Source organism: Pteropus alecto, unplaced genomic scaffold (genome assembly GCF_000325575.1).
Source record: "Pteropus alecto unplaced genomic scaffold, ASM32557v1 scaffold15, whole genome shotgun sequence".
Lineage (NCBI taxonomy): Eukaryota > Metazoa > Chordata > Mammalia > Chiroptera > Pteropodidae > Pteropus > Pteropus alecto.
The window spans coordinates 1347436-1359492 of NW_006436286.1; the positions used below are offsets into that span (position 1 = coordinate 1347436).

At 57.2% G+C, this 12057-nt stretch overlaps 1 protein-coding gene across 1 annotated transcript in view; it reads right to left on the reverse strand.

Annotated features, from left to right (window-relative positions):
- Positions 1 to 12057, reverse strand: part of PRKCB (protein kinase C beta) — a gene marked incomplete at its 5' end in the record, with an annotated part of 228349 nt that overhangs the window by 109743 nt on the left and 106549 nt on the right. Inside the window, one exon of the mRNA XM_006912548.1 lies at positions 11587 to 11669. Coding sequence (XP_006912610.1) covers positions 11587 to 11669 — 83 coding nt within the window. The remainder of the gene's footprint in view (positions 1 to 11586; positions 11670 to 12057) is intronic.

Below are 12057 nucleotides of genomic sequence, written 5' to 3' on the forward strand. Positions count from 1 at the left end.
GGTGTGTGACTTCTGCCAGGCCCCCCTCCCCTCTTCCTGCAGTCTGCTGGCGGGGATCCAACCACGTGTGAATGTCCCCCCAACTCCTGAAAGGGTCCCTTGGGCTGAGCGCCAAATGCTGTCAGAAACAGGGGCGACACTATCGAACCCCGACCCCCACACTGCCGCTCGAGTCCAGCCTGGTTGGCGTCTCCCACTGCCGGGAACCAGGCCCCCACTGCTGCCGGCCTGAGCCCTCTCCACAGGGCTCCTGTGGCCCCCACGCCCACACACTGCTGGGGCTCAGGGAAGTAGGTCATCTAAGGTCACAAAGTAAGAGCCCAAGTTCATCAGGCTCCAGAGACACGGGCAGCTGAGTGGGAACGCCTGAGTGTTACCTGGCTGCCTCCCTGCTCCTCAGCCTTCCCAGAGGGTCCCCCACCTGACAGGGGCTTACAGATAACAACAGCCTGCGTCTCACACAAATGTAGCACCAGCCAGTGACCAGCCACTCAGGGCTCCCTCACCCCAAAACTGTGAGTACCCAGGCCCCAGGACCAAAGGAGATCCAACTCAGCATCTTCAGTTCACAGTTGACTCTAGGCACAACTCACTAAGGAGGAAGAAAGCACAGATCAGAAACCAAAAATAATAAAAAACCTTTAAACCTCTAAGTCAAAACCTTAGATGGCCCCTCTGGGTGTGAACGGGCCGTGCGGCTTTGCGCACAGGTGGGCTGAAATCTGGCCGAGCTGCGAGCATGAGGAAGCCGAGATGCAGCGTGGAGGCCGGGGAAGCCCACGCCCACGGCGCCAGCAGCGGCAGAGGGAGAGCAGCCATGCGGCGGGCTGCGTCATCCCGGCCGATCACAGGCCACAGGAACAGGTCCGTGTCCCGGAGGTAGATGGGCAAGGCTTGAAACGGAAAATGCCAGCCGGGAACACCGTCGGGGCAGGGGGAGGCTCAGGGGTCAGCGGTGTGACCTTAGGCTCTGGGGTCAGCGGTGTGACCTCAGGCAACCGACCTAACCTCTCTGGGTCCCCGGGTCCTTGCCCATCAAGTGGAGATGAAAACAGTGCCCACCACACAGGTTCGCTGTGATGCTGAAGCCCCCGGCCCAGCGCCCTGCACATAAGCAGGACAAGCTCTAGGTTTTATCAAAGAGGAACATTAACCACGGTGGCGGTTCCCACGCTTCAGGCGTGAGCCGCTACGGCTTTGCGCGTCTACCTACTACTACCTGTAACATCACTCGCTCGCATTGTCTTTAACTTGGCACGCCATTTTTACTTTAAAAAAAACCTAATTTAAAATGAAACTGTGAGAGCGTGAACTCGGGGAATCGATGTGCAAACTGCATTTTTTTTTTTCCTATTACACCTTCAGATGAAAGAGACAACTCTCAGAAATCGGAATTTACGGTGTTCGTCCCAACGGTCTCGGCTGAGAAGCTGCCGAGGCACAGACACACATCTTCTTGCCACCTAGTCTTACCCTGTGGGAACACTGTGACACCGTCTATCCAAGGTACAAGTGTGTTTTCCCTTTGGACCCAGTCGCCCTCTCCTGGGAATTTATGCCGAAGGTCAATCCGCCTACGTAGGAAATAATATATTTACACGGTTGCTCCTTGAAGTATTGTTGACGTTAGAAAAGGTTTCACACGAGCCGAGTGTCGCAGGTGGGGAACCGCGTGACATAAACCACACCGCCGCTACGTGAGGGGACACGGCTGACACAGAGGACAGCAAGACGCACTCTGCACCAACATGGAAAAAAAATCTCGAGTGAAACTGAAAAAAAAAAAGGGGAAAAAACCCAAGATGCAGCAGGATGCGGGTTACATGTTACCTTTTGTGTAAGAAACGTGAAGGGATACAAAGTATGTGTAGGTGACACGTGGGAGAAACCCCCGAAAGAGAACTGGGGGGAGCGGGCAGGGAAACACACCTAGATGTGACGTAAAGCAGCGTATTTCAGTGTTTTTCTGGGCACCACGAGACCTCTCGCCACTCCAGGTGACCCGGGAGCACCGCCGTGCCCCACGCCGCAAGCAAAACGCCAACAATTCCCAGCGGACCGAGAAGCAGGCCGGCCGCGACTCGACCGTGCGGGCTGAGGGTCTGCGAACGTGAAACGCGTGTGACGTCAGAAGCTGTCATCGCACACGCGCCGCCGGGTTTGGCGACACGGGTTTGGCGACGCTCCAAACGCATCTTGTTCTGGGCGAGAGAGTGAACGGACAATGCCGTGTAGACGTGCGTGTGGCTGGCGACGGTCTGCTCGAGCGTTCGATGCATCCATGCCCCTCCGGCTAACGAATAAGTAATGGCTACGTTTGAAGGACGAGCTTCCGGCGTGTGAACTTTGGTAGAACTTTAAAAATGATCTGGGTTAAGACCTCCACTGAGCGAGGTCGATATGAGCATCAGGGGTTAATGAAGAGCCACGTGCAAACTTGAACGCCTGGCTCCGGCATTATTCACTTTCCACTCTGGGGCGAGTCATTTACCCTTTAACGGTTGAAGTTCTTCGTCCGGAGATGGGACGATGATCATAATAGCTCACTTCTGAGATGATGATGACTCCACGAGTTGCCGCCTGGGCGCCGCCTAGTGGTCGCTGGAGGAACCCAACGTCTGTAACTGTTCAGTGTTACGAATTTTCCAGCCGCAGCCTTTGTCTGCGTTTAAATGCAAGTCCGTTCCTTCCTCGACGGCTGGTCCTCGACGCCCTATATTTTCCCTGTTCTTTTTCATTTGCGTCTCCGCAGCTGTTTGCAAAGCCCCCGGCATCTACGTCATCCTCTTAGAGTTTCGCTTCTCACACAAAATCACGACTTCCCTCGGAAGTCATTTCAGCAGGGGGTCCGAGGAAAGACCTTGACCTGTTTCCTACCGTTTAGCCGGATGTGACACCACGTCTGGGCTGTTCTCCTCCTCGCTGATCTGAAATTGCCTCTGACCCTACACCGATCCCTCGCGCCTCCTTTGTTCATTTTTAAATTTTCCCTTAGGCTCCAGGGATCAGTCTTTCTAGCCCTGCCACGCTCTTGTCCCGTGTCACAGGTTGATGATATCTTAGTGTCTAGACGCACGCGCTTTACACCCACCCACCCAGCACGACCGTCTGCTTCCAAAATTCTCGTGGTTGTTTTCACCCACGTGTTCTTCCTGGTTGTATCAGAAATGCCAACTTAGCCAGCCTTGTCCTTGTTGTCCAAGCAACCTTGCTACGTACCGTCCCTTCTAGAGAAATGCCCACCTACAGCTCAGCAAGGAAGTTGACTTATGAAGAACTGGGCCGATGGGGACTCAGATCAAGGACCTGTGCGGGGCTGGAGCCGGGTTGGGGGCCGGGCGGGGGGCAGGGGGATGCCGAGTCAGGGCTGGCGGCTGAGAAAGGAGAGAGAGACAGACAGATACCGAGACGGATAGCACGTGTAATTTGAGTTTTACGTCCTTCTAAAAAAGTTTTTTTCTGAACTCTCCTTAGTTGCCATTGATGTCAAGTGCGTCTTTCTCTTCCCAGATTTGTGTTATTTCACCCCCACCCCTGCTACCTGCCCGGCCCCCCGCTCTGCCTCAGCCCCTGCCCCTGTCCCCAGCTCAGACCTGCGGCCCCGAGACGCCGGCCTCCAGGGGAGGGCACTGCAACAGCCCGTGAGTCGGACTCTCGAGCCGGACAGCCCACCAAGTCACCGGCCAGACCAGGGATTCCCGCCCTGGCTGTGCTGCCCTCACTGGCATATAAACAAATCTCTCGCAGAGCTGATTCCCAGGCCCCTGGGTGGGACTCGGCAGTGGGGAGCCATGATTTTACAGGGCACCGTGTCCCCGTATTTACACGCTGGGGAATTGTTCAGCACCGACAACACTGGTCAGCTCTCCTGACGGCAGCCCCGGGCAGGTGCCGGGTCCCGGCCAGGTCCTTCGAACAGGGCTCAGGCTCTGCAAGTCACCACAGGCCCCACTGGCCTGCTGGACACTGCTCGGCCCCCGCGGGCATCTGAGTCTGGATCCGACGCCGACCGGCACAGCCGAGGAGACCACAGGCAGTGGCAGCTGCACCCGCCCATCCATGGGGCCTACGAGAGAAGCGTGGACCTGCCCTCAGGCAGAAGCGGTGTCCTCACAGGCACGGCACACAGCCGCGTGTGTGTGAGCCACCCCAGCTCCCCGCGACTGCGAGGCACCACACGCCAGACCTGCAGACCAGCCGCGATGCGAGCCTGGTCATGGGTCAGGAAAAGCTACAAGGCTTCCCGCAGGCGAGGCCTGGAAATGCCCAGGTACCCCTGACCCGGCAGAGGATGCGGCTGACCGCGAGGAGCTGGTTAGCAGGGCGTTTAAAAGCGGGGCTCCAGGCCGCGTCATCTGGATCAGGAAGCCGGCTGCACGGCTCGCTGGCTGTGCCCTCGGCCCTGGGCTCGCACTGTCCACACTCAGTCCCCCTTCTGCTAACGAGGGACCACAAGGGTATTTATTTCCCGGGGTTATTCTGGGGACTGGATTGCTCAAAGCCTTTCGAGCAGATGCCTGACACGGCGCAGGCGCACGGCCCGGCATTGTTCATTACGAAGCTCTGCCGACCAGGGAACCCCGACCCCCGTGTCCGCGGAGCTGTCACTTCCCCGATGAACCCCACATACGTCCCTGCATCTTGGACCTCCATACGGATTTCTGGCTCCCATCCCCTCCACTGAGACGACAAGCCAGCATTTGTTTATCCACCTCGTCACCAAATATCTGTCAAGCACCTGGCCTGTGTCCCGTGCCAGACGAGCGACATCAAACACAGGGTCTGGCTTCCTGGGCTCCCGGCCGGGTTGGCAGGAGACCGGGGAAGAGCAGAGGTAAATGTTCACTTTCGACTGCTGGGAGGGAGAGCTCGTGGGCGTGGGAGGGGTCAGCTGCACGGAGAGGCCTGGGAGCCTCTCTGCACTAAGGTCCGAAGGGGACAGGGCGTGACCTGGGCCACAGCCACGTGGCTGGGACCCTCCAGGTCAGCCGCATGAGGTCCTGCTTCGGCCCAGGTAGACCGGCTGACGCCGCCCCTCAACCCCACCCCTGCTACCTGGCCGGCCCCCCGCTCTGCCTCAGCCCCCTGCCCCTGTCCCCAGCTCAGACCTGCGGCCCCGAGACGCCGGCATCCAGGGGAGGGCACTGAAACAGCCCGTGAGTCGGACTCTCAAGCCGGGCAGCCCTGAGCGAGTTCCTTAAGCCACGAGAGCCCCCATCTTCCTGCCCGTGGCGGGAATCGGGACGGCCGCAGGGAGAGACACGGCGGCCGAGCAGCAGCAGTGCGGGACCCGGCTGCCGGGGCCGAATCCCCGCTCGGCGGCGTCGAGCTGAGTGACCCGGGCAGGCTGCCTAGCCTCTCTGGGCTTCGGTTTCCCCGTCTTTACAGCAAAACCCACGATGGCACCACCGTCCCAGGAGCATGAGCACCGAGCGCGTTAAACACGTAAAGGGCGCGGGGTCTGGAAATGAGCGTGTCTGCTTTCTGGATCTGCAAAGGTCCATGCCGTGTGTAGCACAGGGCCTGGCCCGCAGTGCGCTCCTGATAAATGAGAACCAAAAAGAAAAGCCACCTCTGTGATCTCGGGCAAGTCACTTCATGCTCCGGTCTCAGTTCCCCCTTCAGAAAACACAGGGTTCGAGCTGGGCGTTCCCCAGGGGGCCTCCGGTTCCGCTGCCTGGGTGGTCTCAGCTGTGCACAGACCGGCCCCACCTCTTCCTGTGGCTGCGGATGGTGCTTCCTGGGGCCCAGGGGTGTGTGGTCGTTGTGTCAAGGAGCAGACACATGACGGTGGGTCACACCGCACGTCGTGAACGAGCCTGTCCCCCGTGACGCGCACTCCCATCCTCTCCCCGGCCCCCCGGCCGCCCCGCAGCTCCGTCAGCCAGGGCCTCACCTGAACGTGACACCAGGACACGGGCGGTCGCTGGCACAGCCAGGTCTGCATCCACGCAGGACGCGAGGGACGCTCTGGCCACCACCCACGCCTGGGGGTCTGGACGCCGCCAGCCCAAGCGCGTCCTGACACTAACGACCGCGAGGCTCAAGACTCCAGGCCGTCAGGCCCCGGCAGAGGGGGGCCGGCCTGAGAGGGTGAGTCCTGTGCACGCCGACCGTCACCCTTCACCCAGCACACCCTCCCGGCACAGCTCCTGGAGCTGCCGGGCGCCACGCGTGGGTCACGTGTGCAGGGCCCAAGCAGCAGCCGCCCACGGCATGTTCGGGAGTCTGTAACTCCAGTGGGGGGGTCATCACCATCGTCGTCGTCACGGTCACAGCTAACGCACACAGGCTCTGTTCTAAGGGCTTTACGTATGATTATGTGACTTATGTAAAAAACCTCACGGAAATAGGTTTATTACCATCCTCGTTCTACGGGGGCCACAGAGAAGTCGAGTAACTCACCCGAGGTCACACAGCTAGCGATTTGGATCCAGAATCGGGGTCTTTACCACCACGTACATAAACGCGAAGTCGCCCCCGTGATGTGCGACAGCAAGGAGACATAGGTGGCACTATAAGAGTGCGAAATAGGGGACCGACCTGGTCAGGGTGGTCAGGGAGGGCTGCCCTGAGGAGGTGACGCTGAGCGGGAGGAGTCTGAGTCAGCCAGGTCCCCGCCTGGACATGCACGGAAACCGACCGAGAGGCTTGGGCTAGGCCGGGGCTTCCGATGCCGCTCGTCTGCGTCAGGCCCGGTGTCTGCTGTCAGCCTCACAGATGGTTTAGACGAGCAAGCAGGACTCGCCAAAGGTTCGGACGAGGCTCACCAAACTCGGGCAAAGGAGGGAGCGTGCAGCGGCCGGCAGCGGGCACGGCACGAGCAGACGCCCAGTGCAGGGAGGACGGCGGGGAGACAGGGAGTGGAAGAAGGGTGCTCGGAAGGGAGGGGTGCTCAGGGAGAGGCCAGAGGGACAGGGCCTTACGAGGAGGGCGACCGCGCCATCTACGTTCCGAAAGGCGTGCCTGAGAGTGACCGGGACGCACACGCAGCGGACACCCAGCCTGCTCACGGGCAGGTGTGGCAGGGGAAGTGTGGTGGCCCGGCTGGTAAGCCACGGCAGAGCCCCAACTTGTCCCAGGGGCAGTGGGACGCCACCGATGTGCCCTCAGCAAGGACGACGACTTGGTCACATCCAGCTTGGGGCAAGACGACTCCACGGCCACGTGCACGGGACAGGCCAGTGACAGACAAGCGTCGGGGACTCAGGGCCGGAGGCCTCTGGTCCAGGGAGGGAGCAGGGAGCCGGGGCCAGGATCCTCGCCGTGGCCATGGAGAAGCGGTAGCTGCGTACCGTGGTGGCTAAGAGCAAACTCGAGGGCTGGGCCAAGTTCAAGTGCAGACTCTGCTGCCTATTAGTCCCTGACTTGGCAAGTCAGCTGACTTGTCTGCCTCAGTCTCCCCCTCTGTGGGATGCAGTGACTTGCTTGTAGGGCGAGGATGCCCGGAGGTGGCGTACAGCAGCCACTCAGAAGAGCAGCTGGCGTAGGACAGGTGCCACCTCAGTGTGAGCTGTAACTATCACGCCGGAGGCACGCGAGGACTTGGCAGTGGAGAGACACGCGGGGGGGCGGGGCAGGCCTTCAGAGGTCCACAGTTAAGGGGGTATGGGGGCCAGTGCCAGAACGCTGCACGAGGCAGGGCCGAGATGCAGGAGTGAGCAGCCGGAGCAGGACCTCGGGGCCGGGACGGAAGGCAGAATCGGGCCCCGGCTCTGGGCGGAGCAAACACTTCCACGACGTGCAGGATGCTGTCGTCAGCTCGTTGCGTATGTGGATTTACTGCAAATCCCTGGGAAGTAGGTATGTCATCGTCCCCATGTCAACAATGAAGAAACACGGAGCATGGAGATGTTAAGCGACTTCCCCGAAGTCGCACAGCTAGTAAGTGGCAGAGCCGAGATCTGAACCCAGACGTCACGCTCTTAAGCAACACGCGAGAGGCCGGCCAGCCTGGTCATCACTCTGCCCTCGCCGCCGAGCCACCGCCCACAGTCCCGGGAGGAATTGTTTAAAAACAGGAGAATCTACTTCAGCCCAGAAATCGGGGCCACCGGCAGGGGAGACAGCACGAGCAAATGAGCCAGTAAACGCCAGCAAACGCTTCAAACGTTTGTCAAGATGCAGAAAAGGTGCGGTTCGGATGGAGGGAAGGGCGGCCTGGCCTGGCTCTCTCCCCAAGTCCACGGGACGTCCAGCGGCTGGCCTGATGCCGGTGTGTGTGGCGAGTGACCGAACACAGGAAGCCAACGGTCGTCCCTGGCCGCGGCGGGCTCTCGATAAACACGCAGAACGATGAGTGGCGTCCCTCTCAAAGCCTTCAGAAGCAAGTGGCTGCCACAGCCGGCTACAGACCCCACGGGACGCGGAGGGCGCGGAGGTCCCTGTCCTGGGCTGGTCCAGGCTTAGAGAAATGCGAGCAGCCCCCCACATAAACCTTGACCACACCGCCAGGAAAGGGGGACGCCCGTGTCCTGGAGAGTCCCCGCCATGCACGGCGGCTCCTCCCCGCTCCCGGGAGAAGGCTGGTTTGACCAAACCGACATTTCCGCTGACCGTTCATTTCCACCTGCTAGAGCCCAGCTTATGACCGGCGGTCCACAGAGGGAATCCAGCCCAAGAAGGCGCTTAAAACACACCGCTGCAGGAATTCCCAAATTCTCTCTCAACATCTGAAATTAGGAGCTTCGGACTTCCCGTGAGAAAGTGGAAAGTGTGGACCTCGGTCCTCGAAAGACCAGGGACAGAAAGAAAAAGAAAGCGACGGGCTGAGCGGAGGGGGCCCCTTGGGGGCAGGGCGCACGGGCGCCGATGACACGCCCTGGGCCCTCGCACAGCGCCGCGGCACTGGGCCGGGAGCAGGCACAGTGGTTTCCACGGCGGTCCCGGTTCTCACCAGGAGTGTGAGGTTCCGAAATCAAATCAGAACAAGCAGCTCACTGTGGGGGGAGAAGGGGGAGCAGGCACGTGACGGCGGGCCTGGGCACTGGTGATCTTGATGGGAGGATCTTGATGGGAGGGGTGGAGTCGGGGGTCTGCAGGGTGCAGAGAAGGGCTTCTGGGGTTTGGTGACAGGGACGCGTTTGCTCTGGAACGAGCCATCGACTGGCTCCAAAACCTTGCGACCGGCCCAGACTGAAACCGGTCCCTTCGATCCCAAACCCCGAGTCTCTGGAGGACAAGAATCAGGTCGTCGGAGCTCGGGGCGGAGGCGGCTGGGGGAGCCCGCGGTGACAGAGTGTCCTGCCAGGCGGGGCCTGGTCCCATGTGTGACGCTGGCCCTCGTCCCTGAAGCCCGTTCTCCTTCCCAGTGACCTTCCCACGAGCGTCTCTTTTCCGGCCGCTACTTTGAGTTGGATCACTCTCACTTTTGATTTAAAAAAATCGTGAGGGTTTTACTTTTTCTCTGTGATCCAATCCACTTTAAAATGAACAGAAATCCTTTATTCTCTAAAGTTTAAAATAATTTCCCCAGGAAGCCTAACGGTCTGGGGCTTCGGGAAAAGAAACGCTTCTCAGGCAATGTTCTCATGTCTTTCTCTCTCTCTCTCTCTCTCCCGCCCCCCACCCCTCTCGGTTATTCGCCAATTCTGCTTTTCCATTTCTCCTTAAGACAAAATCGGCAATTTAAAATTTCCCAGAAAATCATCCCTTTTCACCAGATTCTCAAACACAGTCACACGTATCTACGTGTTCTTTTTAATATATAAATACGGTATAGATTCTTTCTGAATTTTCTTTTACTTCCCTTTGATGAAGTCCTCCACATTTAATCCATAATTTACCGTTTTTAAATGTTTCTTCATCAAGTCAGACGATGAAGAGAGAGCCGAGACACAATGCCCGTCGCCTCTGCCCGACCTGGTTTACAGGCAGGCTCAGGAGGGCTCACTCCGTTGACATGGATCTCATTGAGCGCCTTGACTGTACATGATAAGAACTTATTTCTAAGACCACAAAATTCTGAAGAAAGCACTTTTAGACAAACCTGCTAACGAGTCCTTTTGTACCGCCTGGCACTCAATCAACAAAGTCGGTCATTATTAGCTATTATTCTTTGGCAGCCCCAATCAACAAAGTCGGTCATTATTAGCTATTAATCCTTGGCAGGTCAGAGGGGGACCCCTATTCCTTCTTCAGCAGGGGAGATCTTCCTGGATGGAGCTCGATGGGTCCCCCACTGAATTCTCATCAAAAAAGTATGATGTAGGTATCATTTCCCCCACTTGAAAGATATAAACCAAGTGTTACAAAAACGTTAAGTGTTTCCGCCCCCAAGCGCTGGAGCAGCAGGTGGCCACGCTGGGACGTGCCACCCAGGCCCTCGGCGCTGAGACCGCGGGACCCGAGGCCTGGGGCGAAGCAGCAGCGCACCCGGCTCGCTCTGGGCAGATGGAGGCAGAGTCACCGATCCGTTCACCACCACAGAGACACGCTGACCGGGCGATCGAAAGGCCCTGCTCTGTGACGGGCACATGGCATGGCGTGTTTTCAATCCTTCTGCTCTCGACCCCTTTATTTATTTATTTATTTGTTTGTTTGGGTTTTTTTGTTTTTTGGTTTTTGGGGTTTTTTTGTTAATCCTTAAGGTTTAAAAAATTATTACAACAAACTACCGTGGTTGGTAAGCTAAATACCTTTACGTACGTAGAAAAGTTCACATCCCTACTATCAATGTGAACCCACTCCTGGATACGTTTTTGTTTTTTTTTCCCCAATCCAAGTTAGAATAAATCCATAATGATTAAAACAAAAATTATTTGCCGGTTTTATCCAGCAGCATCCCGTGCCCCGCCCCTTGGGAGTTGTGCTTTGGGACGCACGGTCTCAGGATTATTTATTTATTTGTTTGGGTTTTTTTGATTTTTCGTTTTTTCGTTTTTTCATTTTTTTTGTTAACCCTTAAGGTTTAAAAAATTATTACAACAAACTAACGTGGTTGGTAAGCTAAATACCTTTATGTACGTAGAAAAGTTCACATCCCTACTATCAATGTGAACCCATTCCTGGATACGTTTTCGTTTTTTTTCCCCAATCCAAGTTAGAATAAATCCATAATGATTAAAACAAAAATTATTTGCCGGTTTTATCCAGCAGCATCCCGTGCCCCGCCCCTTGGGAGTTGTGCTTTGGGACGCACGGTCTCAGGATAAACTCGCCTCCTCCCAGTTCCTGGGCCCCTGCACCAAAATCCCCCCACGAAGAGCAGCAGTGTGCGGGGCATCTTTCCAGGGACGTTCCACAGGAGCGGTGACAGTTCAGCCCCTGCCCGCCCCTCCCCGTGCCTCGGCTACGAAGATGAAGACATTCCTGAAGCAACCTGCAACTGATCTGATTAACCAATGTCACCCCAATAAAGTCAACTTAAAAAATGTTAAGACCTTTAGCAAAATCACAGTGAGGGAACTAGCTGGTTTCCTGTACAGTCACACCCCCGCTAAAAAAATTTTTTTTGTTGTTTTTTTTTTCCCGTTAAAACAAGAAACATCTCAGCGGCTGTAAGGACCACCACATGGCCGGGGATGAGACCGTCCTGACCCTTTTGTCACATTCACCCAAGAGGAGGCACTGCTGCCCGCTACTTACATCAGAGGCTGGGCCCTTGTCGGCGCCTGGGCAGGAGAAAGTGACAAATTCATGGCACCGCTTGTGCACGACGAAACAGCAGACTGCAAAAGAGAAAACAGGGGTAGGAGGGAGGGCGGGAGGGATGGGGAGAGGGGAAGAGGGGGAGAGGGAGGAAGAGATGGTTAGACCTGGACTGCACAACACGTGAAGGCTTTACACCGAAACACACGACGCCTTCGGCTTCTGCGTCTCAGTCTCAGTGGAAGTCGAACTCTGGGGCACACGGATGCTGTGACTGGCAGACTGGCTAAGCTTCTAAAATTAACTAGGGTTCAAAAGTCCACCTAGGCTCAAAATTACACTCCCTCGAAGATCGCTCAGGTGGCCGGGTTTGGGACAGAGCGTTGCTCCTGCTCGGATGGGAAGTGGCGGGCTCGTAGTTAGGGTTGGGAATGCGTTTAAACACTAGCATCGCACTTAGAGACCTGT